Source organism: Phytophthora infestans, genomic scaffold (assembly GCF_000142945.1).
Source record: "Phytophthora infestans T30-4 supercont1.17 genomic scaffold, whole genome shotgun sequence".
Taxonomy (NCBI): domain Eukaryota; phylum Oomycota; class Peronosporomycetes; order Peronosporales; family Peronosporaceae; genus Phytophthora; species Phytophthora infestans.
The window spans coordinates 393,005-406,619 of NW_003303742.1; the positions used below are offsets into that span (position 1 = coordinate 393,005).

Sequence of the window (13,615 nt, forward strand, 5' to 3'; positions counted from 1 at the left end):
TTTCTGTAATGGAGGGGCCCATTACACAAGCAGTGAACCGCACTACACGATGTGTGCGAAGGCCGTCCCCGCGTTTCTGCTGTTTGATTCCATGGGTATATTTCAGCGTCTTGCAGTAAACCACCCAGGAAGAAGGGATCAAATATCTCGGCGATACTTCGTTTAGATCCGTAGCCTTGTCGTCTTCATGCCCGGCTGAACCTTTTTGCGTGGCTTTGCCGAAATTGTCTCTTGCCTAAAATCTGTTTGTTTCGTATTTCAACTCAAGTTGTCGATCAAACGGGGAAGCGTTGATACGTATTTGCACTGAACAAATCGAATCGCTCGTGAAAAATGTCCCAAGATCTCCATCGAGCTGAAAATACAGTAAAGAAAGTGCCGTCACTGTCCGGAATTATTGTATTCATGCCGAGGAGTCGATCCAGATATACATCCTCCGTTTCCGGTGTCAAACGCTGTACATCCTCCGGTTCAAAGTGTTGTTCTGCGCGCCTAGCCCATTCCGGTATATACCTCGGTAGCTCGTCCGATGTATATTTCTGTCGAAGGTTGACCTCCGATTTCTACTGTATCGGTGGTGGAGACTTCTGTACCCTACGCAACGCCGTTGTACTCGACCTTGTTTACGGAGGCTCTGAGTCTTCGATCCACCACGCGAATTCTGTAGCGGTTCTGGAGTAGATCCAAGAGGACATATGCCATGTAGATTCTTTCCAACTGGAGACTTGTCTTCACCGAATAACACCCGCATTATTGAACTACGCGTTTTTACTTTTTTTGCTGTCCTTTGAACGCCGTATTCGTCCTCAGACGGAAAATCATCATCTCCGCTATCGTCCAGGTCAGCCGCGTCATCACCAAACGCCATCGTAGCTTCCCTCAGGATCTCATGTAGCTAACGTGCATCCAATTTCTTGCGTTTCTTTGCCGTAGAGACGGCCTTCTTCTTACCAGAGCGTTTCAACAAGTCCGCCTCTTTCCCGACTTCAGGAGTCTTGTCTACCGCAGAGCTCTATCTTCGCGCCTTCATTAGTGATGCGCCTCCAGCGTTTTTGTTTTGAAAAACAGCTTCTCCAGACTTTCATAAAGCAGTTGGCTGTGCCTTTGCATAATCTTCGCGTACTCGTCTCGTCGCGCTTCTTTCGTTCTCTCGATGTTCTCCCTGAAACGCTTGAGCTGCTGTAAGCGACTTTGTACTGACGCTAGCGTCCTTGATCGCGAATTGCTCCGTACTCGTCCAGCGCTCACGCACGAGCGAATTGCTATCTTCGTCACTGGATTCAGAATCCAACACAGATATGAGGAAATGCTGTTTTCACGGTGCAAGCGGGGGGGGGGGCAAAGGCTGCTTACCATTCGCGCGCAGGCTTTGATCTGTACTCGGACGGCGGTACGATGGTCAATCCTGAAAATTGACGGCTGTGGACGGCTATGGTAGCGCGACGCGATCTGAAGAATGACACGCGTCCATGGCAGACCACACAAAAAAGATCAGCAAAACAGAATTATAACAGAAAAAATTATAAAAATATCTTATCAATATTTCTGTGACGTGTGCTAGAGCTACATCATTTACAACCTGGTTCCGGTACATGCGGTTGAGGATGGGCCAAAAAACTTGTCATTGGTATTTTTTAAAATTTCGGCAATTAAACCAAATCAAATACTTTTTAAGTTTTTTTATTGGCTCAAATGGTTCTTTTGACGTGCACTTGCCGTTGCAACATGGTCGCGCCATGGTGCTTGCCGCGAGTAACTGAATGGGTGGTTATCGTGGTACTTGGACACGTGTGGAAGGCAAAGTTTTCTAGCTACACGAATCCAAGTTTCTTAAGCTCGGGGAGGGAGGTCTCTGTTCGCAGTGCAGATCTGCAATCCAGCTCAAAAGAGTCAATCGATTATCAAAGGTAAGCACTCAACGATTTTCTCTCTTTCTGCGCAAGCGAGTCAGAGACTTCGGAAGAACCGCAGCTACTCAAGCTGTTTCATCCTACGAACATATGGCAGCAAGGGTGCGCCAAGCTCCCAGTGTTGGCAGATCTTCTGGTCAAAGTAAACTCGTCTCCTGCTTCTACTGCTGGTGTTAAACGTCAGCACAAAGTTGGAAAGCGGATCCACTGTGTTTCCAGGAGCTGAATCGGCACTGGGATGGTAGAAGAGCAGGTCGCTTTTGCGCATAACGCTGTCGTCGCAAAGATGTAGATATCGTCCGAAAGATAGTCTTTGAGCAACGAATAGTCTCCGAAATACTCGAAAAAGGAGAGCATTTGGAATATGTTATTCGAGATGAGGCGCCAACAGTCGAGGACACAGGAGTTGCCGACGATAACTTTCTGTTTACGGAGGCCGCGGAGTAGCAAATACTACTGTAGTACTGTATAAGCTACACGTAAGTAAATAGGGAACGTAGGATAATAGTAGTAGTAGTAGTAGAAGTAAGAAATAGTAGTAGAGCAGCTCTACCAAATTGCATGTGATACCTGTGTCGATTAATATTAAAACCAAGACAGGCAAAAGCAAAAGAATAAACCCGTTTTTAATCCAGGGTTTTCTTTTAATTTAAAAACCAACCCATCCATAGTGTAACTGTTACAAGAGGCTGCGTCAAGGACTTAATTTTTTATATGAATGGAAAAGCAAAGGTGCTCAAAAATAATCCATCGTCATCTTAGATAACGACTTCATACAAAATGTCCTATCTGTTAGTGATAAATAAATTAGGTTGTTCAGCTCTAATTATATTGATTAGCAAGCTGCAAGTTAGAGAAGTTGATCTATAGTAGAAACATCCCAAAAACGGGAGTTTTCTCGCAGGAAAAAAATAATTTCCAGCGTAATGGACTGCAAGCCATTACGCTCTTGCCCAAGTGTTGTGCGAGCAACACTAAAAAACCGCTCCACCTTGTTCGAGTAGCCGGAATGCTGCTAACGAGGCTGCATCGGACTACTCTTGGATCAAGCCGGCGACGCTTTTTAAGCCGCTGTACAAAATGCTCATAATCGGTTTCTTCTTCATAATTGTATGGGTTGATTGTTAGGGTCCGCAAGAAGGAAAGGACGAAGAGCCCGCTTCTCTGCTGTGGTGAGGCGGGCTTCACATCCTTTAAGAACCCGGACACAGCCCGACTCAAAGTCTGGGCTGTCAACGATGTTTGCCCGAGGACCTATGTGTATCACTTTAAGCTAGCAAATATTATAAAGCACTAGAAACAAAGCAAACCGTACCGACATAAGTAGCAAGCGCAGGCTGTACTTCAATAAGTCCGTCGAGCCGTGCACGCGCGTCCAGTAAGCTCACGTTCTCTCCTTGTAAGGCTTTTGGCACTAACTCAAAGTCCTTGAGGTCTGCGTAGAGCTTCTTGAGTCGGCGATTGCACGCCGGAGACGGAAGCAAGTCCAGGGGCTCTGCATCTTCTCGGTCAAAAACTCCAACAGGGAAAAACAGCGATGCACTATTGCGAAGGTGGATCCCAGCGGGTATCCTGACGAATGACTGGCCGAAGTAGAGTCTTGAATCTAATAAAAACAAATTACCATATTAGTCGCGTATTAGTAATACAAAACGATACTAGTACTAAAGTAGAAATCAATAGTAAAATCAAAAGTACTTACCGAAGTTTCGTTGACTGCTTAAGCGTCCGCAGCTTTGACATCAGAGCTTGCACAGCAGCCAAATCTTCGTCGTGCTTTGCCAAGTGATGTGGAGCCGCCCAATTTACTAGCACATCCGACCAATGACACTTGCACTATGGTTGCGAGTCGCCTTTTCACAGAACAGTTGTCCCCGACCAGGTGCTTGCAGCAGCTTAGATTTTTCCCACAATCTCTTTCGAGCGTTTCCTCTAGAAAAGCGCGATGGATGCGGGCTGACAAGTCCTCGTCCGGCTCGTTGATGACCGGGGCTATGCTAAGGGGCTGGTCGAGCTGGCTGGTGCTGGTTCTTGGTCTGGTGTTGCCGTTAGGCGTAGGTGAGTACTGGTCGATAATTGGAGCAAATAGCAAAGGTGTAGGGTTAAATAAACTTAATCGCGACGTTTTAAAAACTCGAGAAACCGTCGAGTACCCGGACTTCCAGCCTGGCTGCTGTCCACTGAGTGCAGTTTGTAGTCACCGCTTGACGATGCCTACGCCGCCCTGTTTTGTTGCTCTTGCTGCCAAGACCGTGGCTGCAAGCGTAGCATTTGTGTGTGGAATCATGCTGCAGAGTAATGTACCTGTCAACGTACTCACTTTTGAGGCTGCTGTTGCCGTTGAAACTATGTTTGACGACCAGTGTTATTATCCGTGGTTCTGCCGTCACTTGCGCTGCTCGCAGGCTCAGAGTGGCTGGCGTTTCTACCAGAGCTTACGGCATGCTGCTGCAGCATTACAGCATTTACGTGCCTCTCCATCGACGTGCGCTGCCACATATCATTGTATCCCATCAATGCCGCCAAGTTCGGGCCAGGAGTAGCGGAGGATGCCTCGCCACAGGCAGCGAGCATGAACGGCGGTGGCACGCTTGGCATGGCGGTGGTCGCAGATGATGAAGCCAGAGCTGGCATTGAAGTGACAGTAGACGCCATCATGGAGGCGAGCGTGGCAGGTGCCACGGAGCTTTGCATCTTCGCGCTGTCCGTCGTTGCGTCAGTGGCGACGGACATGGCAGATTGATCGATTCTTCGTAAGTGACGTTTCTTGAGCTGGCAGTGGTTGGCGGCGCTTGAGCGCATGTTGGTGGTCACGCTTGCCTCCAGAAGCTTGCGCGTTCGCAGTGCTTGGCCATCAAAATTGTCAAACCCGAATCTTTGAGGTTTTTCCCCTAGACACAAGTGTACTCGGAGCACCAGACCGAGATCCAGCACCAGCCAGCCCGACCAGCCCGTAAGAAGCACGGTCTTAGCAACACGACCATGTTCGTAGTACGCAAACACTGCGACGAAATATTCGGATAAATAAGTCCACCCATTCAAGATACAGCCAAAACCATCTGGCAGCTCCGCCGCAACAGCAGCTTTCACGGAACGGAAACGCCTTCGAGTAGTGTGCGTAGCGTTTCCACCGAGATTGGCTCCAAAGAAGTGTATTTAATCAAAGCAATATTATATTATATCTATAATTATCAAAAAAGGAATAGTAGTCTTTACCGGCGAGCGAGCGTACTTTCACAGAATATGAGAGGCAGAGTTGCCTTCACGACCCACTCGAGCCAGCCAAACCGATTCATGGCGGAGCGACGGGCATAGTGCACCACAGAACCTGTCTGCGCACATGCTGCATGAGGTTGGTGAAGCCATTTCGCTTCGACGGCTTGCGCATTTTGCCGCATCGGTACCGGAAGTCCTCAGGCACCGTCCTATCATACTGGTCTCGGCATGGTGTAAAGGAGTAGGTCGTAATCTGAGCGTTAGAAAAGATTGCACGGGCACGAGGCGTAGAGAGCATGGCGTTAGGCGTGTTTTTTTAGCTTGTAGCAAACAAAGAGCCCTGTGAAGTGAGGAGACAATGTATCCGAGAGACGGAAGAGTAGATGGTTGGCTCGGGGAGGGCAGTCGTTTCCGCATACTAACTTAAGTATGAATTGTACACTCTCATAAATTATTTATTTAAAATAGTACCATGGTGTCATAAATTAAAATGTACTACTTTTCATGGCTAACAAATAATGTAATAATATTTGGACGATGCTACAGTCCAAGTATCAGGTAAAAAAATAATCCAAGTATTTAACCAAGTATTGTCCATAAATTACCAATCTGGTAAATTAAAATTCATATTGAGATGAAGTGATTCGGATCGATCCTGAAGCGAATGTCTTTGCCTCGATAGTGAGAAATAACGACTAATCCATGTTCGATCCATGTACCGTTCCATGTATTGTACAGGTAAACATAGTGCACACAAGTACGGGTAGACATAGTGCACACAGGTACGGGTAGACATAGTGCACACAGGTACGGGTAGACATAGATCAGATTGATAGAGTAAAAACGAATTCGATTGAGTGAGTTAGTTTGAAATGCTTCGCTTTAGCAGGAATTGTTGGATACGGAACCGCAGTAGCGTGAGACCAGTCTGGGTCAAGTCCAACAAGATACTTTTGTCGACTTAGCGCCAAAACCTGAGCATGACGTAGAAGCCACAGTTATGACCGTCTGTTTGGATTGGCGAGTTGATAGCCAGTACCTGGTAGGCATCGCTCAGCGTTTTGGCCAAATCCCACGACATTCGGTCCAGTACGCTGTTGTAAGACTTTTGGTTCATGGGGTCGTAGTACATTACTTGGTTTCCCTTGACGTCCACAATGTACAGTGGGTCTTCATCGATCTCCAATTGTTCTGGTAGACTTCCTCACTTACTGCATACACCATATTATGCACTAACGTGTCTATTGCATCATGGTCGTCGGACGATATCTTGCCATATTCGGGCTTCCGCGAAGCAGTGCGAAGATATTTGATAACGTGAAAGAAGCATATGAGAACTCGGGCGTTAGGAAGTAGGTGCGAAGAACTCGGATCTCATTCAGGTCTTTGTCAACCATGAGAACCTGGACATTGTCAGTAATAGCAGGATCCACTCGGAGTAAATGATCCAAAGCACGCGACATATGCCAGTCAGCATTTCGTTCTAGTAGTGATCGCTGTACAGGCTGCCCTTTTCGACCCTTGTCATCGATTGCCATCAAAGTACACAGCTGGTAATTGTACCTAAAGAACAGAACTCGTTAATCAAGGAGTACACATGTAGATTTATTTGGTCCAATATTTGGACCAAAAAATAATAAAACAAGTATAGTACATGGACAATACACGTACCGATTGGTCCTGTGGGTGCAATCTACCAGCAAAAGCTCCGGAAAGCGCGTGATCATCTCCCGCTGGTGGAGAGACGTCATGCTCATTACTCCGGAGTGACCCGCGTCAGTCTCATCCACCGTAACAACGTTACCATCTTGTGCGGCAAATACAGCGAGAGCCTGCGCTACAGCATCGTCATCGTCAATCCCACCACGACCCTCGCTCTTAGAACGCTGGACCAAGTTGCCCACGTCTTTCTTAACCAAGTGCTCTCCTCTCGCGAGAAGATACTCGTAGATGCGGGCGCGTTTGCGTCCATAATTAACCATAGTAATGACAGCGTCCTTTGTGTCCGCACAACCAATTTTTCGATTCTCTGCGTACGTCAGGAAATGCTCGGCGGCTACTGCGTGGTTGTGCTGGTAAAGGCCATTCTGTACTCGAAGCACACACGCACCCCCCTCCTCCACCATTTGGACCACGAAACGAAACTTGCACCCTGTCGCGCGGACGAAGTGCTTGGGGCGCTTACCGGTTGTTCGGATCTTCGCAGGCCAGCCATGAGTGCAGATGTATGTACGCATGTACATGATCCAGTCCTCAGGCACGTATGGAACGTCTAAACCTTTCTTGGCAGCCACAGTATTCGCCAGACGCTTGTTCCTTAAATCGCAACTTAGTGTTCCGAAGACCCGGATGATCTGACACGTCTGCAAGGCATAATCCTTCAGGTACGCTGTCCACGCAGCCCAACTTGGATATAAAGAGTCAGCCGGACCAGGCACAACCACGGGTGTCTTTAGTTCCTGGACAATACTTGGATGATTCTCATTGTCCATGTTTTCAGAAGCCTCGCAAGAAGACTCCATGCCAGATACTACGTGGCGGCAAGCCGTCGAGGGCACGCCTGACGACTCACCAGAGGACTAACGATACGCAATACACGCAAGTATAACACAGTGTTAATCCCGTAAAATAAGTGGAGTTGCATGTACATATAATAAGTGGAGTTGCATGTGTACACGCACCTTAGACGCAGACGCAGATGAAGCGGGTGGTTCGGACTGCATGGGCAGCGATGGCAGCGTTTGCAGGGGGGGCGCTGATACGTCAGGAGGTGTTCGAGACGAGCAGGGGTGAAGATGGAGCGAGCGACAGGAGCTACGGGAACGCCACAGACTAGAAACCTCAAAAAACTAAAATGAAAGGCAGGCGTGGAGCGATACAATACGTGACGGTATTTTATAAAATACGAGGCTGTAAATTACAACATGGACAATACTTGGTTTAATACTTGGTTTATTTCTACACCTGAAACTGGGACTGTACATATAGCATTTACGATAATATTTATGGCCATTTTTGAAAGTACCATTTAGAGCAAATGAAACAGTGTGGCTAAGCAAAATGGCGGCCAAGCCAAGCTTACGACAAATACCTCATTATACGTAGCAACCAAAAGTCAACGCAAACACTTGCACTAGTATTCAGACTTTTTTACTCGCAATCTCAGGAGCGAAGCAACACACGACTCGAACACTGTTCTCCTGTAGTAGACACTAAACACCGATTTGTTCTTGTTTCTTGCCGCCAATCTTGGACTCCGACACAGGCCACGCTGCAGACTGGTACAGCTGGTTAATGGCAGACAAGTCGCCCTCGCTTAGATACTTACGCTGCCCGATGGCTTCTGTGGCCGTCTCATTGCACAGGGCCTTGGTGATATCTGTGCAGTTGTCGTCGTCATTCAGGTTACAGAACTTTGTACCCTCCTTTACACAGTTCTCCGTGACTGTATCGCTGCAGTAATTAGGTTGACAGAAACCGTATGACATTGGATAATGCATGACACTGTCGAGGTCGTAGGGACCGCCGACACTAAGGTCACGGACGCTCATCTCGGACCAAATGCTCTGGTCGATATCGTCCCAGAACACACCAATGGTGCGCTTTGGGTGCTGGTGCTCGTGGTACATTCCCAGCGAGTGACAGATCTCATGCATGGCCGAACCGTACACGGTCTTTAGACTGTCGTCCACTTCGAAGCAGCGGTCGGCAAGGTTCATAACCTGCGCTCCTTCGTCCGTGATACCGATGCTGGAGTTGCAGTCACGGCCGCTAGACGGGTGCTTGAAGTCCACCCAGTTCGCGCACGAGTCGCAGGACGACAGCTTCTCCTTCTCGCACGTGTCTGTGCTCACGAACCGCACATTGGTACTATCCTCGACCTTGCTCATAGCCTGGTAGATGTAGTCCTTTTGAGTCGAGTTGAACGGGTAGTCCTCGTTCATCTGGAAGCAAACCACGCCGTCGTCCCAGATGCGCGTCGTGGACACTACAACCAGCGAGAGGCGACGGTGACTGTCTTCGGTCTCGCCCTTCTTGCTCGTCTGCTTGGCTTTCTCCTCGTGTTCGCGATACGCGGTCTCTTCGTCGATCCGCTGTTGGAAATTTTGGGTCGGGCACGCCACCTGTGTCGCCTGGTCGTGCACGCGTTCGATGAGGTAGCAACCGGCCTTGCCGTTCGAGCAGGCTACGTACGAGTCCTCTCCGTAGTATTTCATGCTGCGATGACGCAGCTTGACGCCGTTCACCTCGCAGTCCTTGGAGGCCGCTTCATTCGCGACTTCCTCTGGCGAGTCCTTGAAGACCTTGATGTGCACCGATGTCTCCTGCTCGGCAGCCACCACGGCCAAAGCTGCCAGCGTCGCCAAAACAGAGCACCGAATCCAGCCGGCCATGTTTTCTATGATAGAGAGTGTGCGCTTGCCGTCGAGCGAGAAGACGAGAAAAGTGCCAATGGATCGGTAAGCGATCGAAATGTCAATAACCTGAGGTTCGGTTGAGAAACTCCTCACCTATCTGAAGGTACCGGTAAAGAGCTTGATTGGGTGGGTATACAGCGGATGCTGTTCACTGCCTGCCGACACGCTTCTGCTGGTGCTGGACAGCAGCTATCAAAGTGGCCGCCAAGATGTTGCGAACTCTTGCTGTCGACTCGACTTGAGTTGTTGATCGCTGCGATACACGCGAACGCCTCGCCTCTCCGCGAATGTTCACTCACAAAAGCAAAGTGACTCACGGATAAATGACCAGCAAAAGCTTGAATGCCGTCAAATGTGTGGGTAGAGGAGCCTCAGGAGAGCACATGGCAGTGGCGACTCGGATGGGAGTTTTTCGAAAGTACGCCGACCAGCGAATCTTTTCTTAGTGAACGCAAGTGAAGGAGAGTCAGATCAGGTTGCTCCGACTTTACAGATGCTGGAGCAGAAGACGTTTGACAATGTGGGGACGGAACATGCCGCCGTCTGGGTCTGGGCTGATGGGCTTATTAATAGGCCTTTACCCAAGTGTCAACCACACTCTCCATTGCAGCGGCGAGGCCAGTCTCACCTCTGCACGAACTCCAAAATCTCAAGGGCAAGACATCGGCTGCGTTTGAGAACTCAATCGCACGATTCTCATCGAACTAATTACAGTAATATCCTGGTCGAGGACTATTCGATAGCGCGGAGGAAAACCCAAGCCTTTCTTGTTAATTTGAAGAGCTACAGACGATGAACTCTCGGTCCATGAATATGCTGGTTGTGGCGGTGACGCTGCTGGTCGCTTGCTGTGCGGTGGCATTCGGCACGTACACGTACCCAGAGTGCGCGCCGAACGGCAAGGGATGCTGTGAGTTCGGCACGGGCTTAATGAGGAACCGAGGCTACATAATGATCGCGCTCGAGGGCGACGACATGGTCGTCACCTGCCACAACGGCGTGTTGCGCTGCTCGTACGAGAACCCGAACAAGAAGGCTCACTACGAGGCCGCCGAGAACGTCACCTGTCCCGGTACGGTGGCTTTGGCTGGTGATGAGTCTTTGCGCACTGCTAACCTGTTATTGTGCTTGTTCTACCGTGTAGACTTCTCCTCGATGATGGAGTCGCGCTCAGAGATCACCTACCTCGAGGGTGTGCAGGCCAAGGTCCCGACTGACGACGAGCAGGCTGCCGGCACTGTCAAGGCGGCGGATATTTCGGCCTAGGCTTGTTGTAAACTCTAAATTTTCGCTCGTTTCTCGTGTCAAGTTGTTGTTTCGCTCAGTTTTGCGATCCCTAAAAAACGTAGATGTGGTCCCCACTCCTTCCAGTCAATCCATGTAGCAGCTTTGGTAGGAACAAGATAAAGCAATTTTATTGAGTCTCAAAAGGAACAAGGACTACAGTAGAGTTTAGTGGGGGAATATACCACGCATGACATTTCAATGTCAAGTTAAATAACAGACGCGCGACCACGTATCCAACAGCTTCCCCATGGCTCTGCAGATCGAGGTTTTAGCACGCGTAATGGAGACGTCTTCCCTCGGACATCTTCCGTTCTGATCAATCAGCTGAGACTTAAATCCACTCGTAGGCGCGGCCGTGCTGGGGCTGATCGCCGTGGTCCGACAGGTTGGACGTCTTGCGTCCGCGCTTGACGGGAACACCGAAGTCGTCATAGCGCCAATCAGACGGCACGTGGTTGTCCTGCTGGTCCGCGAACTTTGCCTTCCTTCTTGAAGAAGAGCTAGTCTTTCCGGATGTCATACGTGGTCCAGCAGAAGCCGACGCCCAGCCCTTAAAGGCACTGCGACGCGAAGAAGAAGACGACGAGCTGCGACGAGAGGACGACGAAGAACTGCTGCGCGACGAATTACTGATGCGACCGCTGTGCACGCGGTACATTTGGTTCGATCGGCGCGGTGGGTAGTTCCGCGGCTGTTCAACCTGTTTAGGTGGGGCGGGGGCTGGCACACGTTGGGGGCCCACGCGCTGGATGTCTGGCTCCGGAGTGGGACTGTCCTGACGTTCACCGCTGCCGGAGCTCCTGGTGCTGTTGGAGCTGTTGCTATTGGGGCTTCCGCTCTTGTCCTTGGCGTCCGAAGATGCCACCGACTCAAGCTTCTGGTCGGCGAAGCTGCTACTTCTGCTGATCTGGACGCGGCTGTTGCTTAGCTCGCTAGTACGAAATGACCCATTCGTGCCGTCAAAGAACGACGCACTAAGCTCTCTGGTCATGTCCTCGTTCGGATCGTACGAGCCCTTGCCTCTGTGCAACAATGAGTGGCTAAAGCTGTTCTTCCGCCCACCAGGTCCTTGACTCATACTCAGATTGGTACGAGCAGGCAGCGGCCGGCCGACGCCCACCGTCGCGCCGAAATCTGGATGGGGCTCCATGTTCCCACTGCTACGCACAGCACGACGAACACCGATAACACTCCTGGCGAGCGGCTTGGTGTCGTGGTCAAACAGCATCTCGTCGTCCTCGATACGGCGTCTCCGCACCGTTTCGCGTGTTGCGAAGCGCTCGTTCGGCCGTTGCTTAGTGTCCTGCATTGGGTTCGGAGGCAGCTCACCGGCAGCCTCGGCCGTCGCGAATAATATCGAGTCCCTCTGTCTGCTGTAGCTACGTCCAATACGCGTAATGTATTGCAAAGTCCCTCCCAGACCAGACGCAAGCGAAGACATCTTGGACACACGCGTCCGGTTGACCAGGCGCTTGTTGCGCTGGTAGCACAAGCCGCAGAGCTTCCAGCTCTGGAACGACGTAGTGGACAAACACGAAGAGCACACAAAGATTCCACACACATTACACAGGTGTTTCTTCTTCCTGGAGAAGAACCCAAGAGCACGCTGACAGGTCTGGCATTTGCGTTCGCGGTTCGACCGCGACGTGAGGAGACCAAACCGAGACGTTTTAGTTGACGCGGCGATAGCCGCGTCTCCGCTTGTAGCGGCGTAGTTCTCAACCAGCTGTCGATACCGGATCGACAAACTGTAGGCGTCGTGCAGACTGGAGAACGCGCCGTAAAAAGGCTCGGCGCACTTGGTCAGTTCAACGTCCAGCCACAACTGCATCTTGAGGATCCCACGATGACTGGTCTCGGCCAGTACCAGCAGCATCGCGTGGATGGCGCCGCGATGTACCTGTAGTTGCGCGTGGTGACTATTGGCACTCCTCATCTCGAACTCTCGTTCGGGGACGTCCACGGAGCGCAGCATCTTAAAGACGAACTTGTTGCCCGAAACGGGGTGCACGCCGCGTCCAACTGTTTCCATGAGTAGGAATTCTTCGGCGTGGCGTTCGTCGAGGAGGGACCGGTATTTGACGTGTTTAAGTCCGACGTAGCGGTACGGCGTTTCTTTGGTGCGTGGCACAAGGGAGTCAAGCACGCGAGCGTCAAGAAGAAGGTCCGCAGTGAAAAGCTCGCTCTCGACGCGGCGGAAGCTGCTGGTGTCGTCGGCGTGCAGTGCGCGCATGGCGTCCTGCAGTGTACCGATGACGGCCTGGCAGCTCGCAGCCGTGGAGCGACGGCGACCGCCGCTGTCGCGCGTGTGGACGTAAGGGCTGACATTGATAGGCGGGCGCGAGGCTGCACGCTCCCAACTGGCAGAGACCGAAGGTGAGGCCGTGCGACTGAAGTAGTTGCTCTGCAGTACGTGGGCTACGCAGTTGGCGTTGTCCTGCAGCAAGGCCTGAGCACTGGCCGCGGACTGAACGCGCATCGGAGACGGCAACGGGGGGAGATCTCAACTGTACTGCGCTATGACCCGAATGAAGACCGCGAGCCGCAAGGGTACACACGGGGTCGTTTGTCGAGTGATCGAGTGAGGGGCGGCTCAAGGCACGTCGAACTGTGCCTGGCTGAAGTTCGGATGTCCATCGGGGAAGGTGCTATGATGGCACAGACAGGGTGCGGGACATAGACAAAGAGAGGGAACCATGTGTCTCTTTAATCAAAACCTTATGCAACTTGCTTGATGTTATATTTCAAGTACAGACAGGTAAAAAGATACAAAGATTATAATCT

At 50.7% G+C, this 13,615-nt stretch overlaps 3 protein-coding genes across 3 annotated transcripts; 1 reads left to right on the plus strand and 2 right to left on the minus strand.

Moving 5' to 3' along the window:
* Positions 1 to 8,338: 8,338 nt before the first annotated feature.
* PITG_09851 (metalloprotease family M12A, putative) lies at positions 8,339 to 9,520 on the minus strand (the record flags this gene model as incomplete). Its single annotated transcript, XM_002902365.1, has 2 exons — positions 8,339 to 9,382; positions 9,431 to 9,520. 2 exons carry the CDS (start codon positions 9,518 to 9,520, stop codon positions 8,339 to 8,341), a joined length of 1,134 nt encoding a protein of 377 aa, XP_002902411.1.
* Positions 9,521 to 10,269: 749 nt separating this feature from the next.
* Positions 10,270 to 10,844, plus strand: PITG_09852 (uncharacterized protein; the record flags this gene model as incomplete). The annotated part of the gene is made up of 2 exons (XM_002902366.1): positions 10,270 to 10,616; positions 10,689 to 10,844. The coding sequence occupies 2 exons, from the start codon at positions 10,337 to 10,339 to the stop codon at positions 10,808 to 10,810; spliced, it is 402 nt and encodes a 133-aa protein (XP_002902412.1).
* A 318-nt stretch (positions 10,845 to 11,162) lies between these two features.
* Positions 11,163 to 13,399, minus strand: PITG_09853 (uncharacterized protein; the record flags this gene model as incomplete). The annotated part of the gene is made up of 2 exons (XM_002902367.1): positions 11,163 to 11,646; positions 11,701 to 13,399. The coding sequence occupies 2 exons, from the start codon at positions 13,308 to 13,310 to the stop codon at positions 11,163 to 11,165; spliced, it is 2,094 nt and encodes a 697-aa protein (XP_002902413.1).
* Between the last annotated feature and the right edge of the window lie 216 nt (positions 13,400 to 13,615).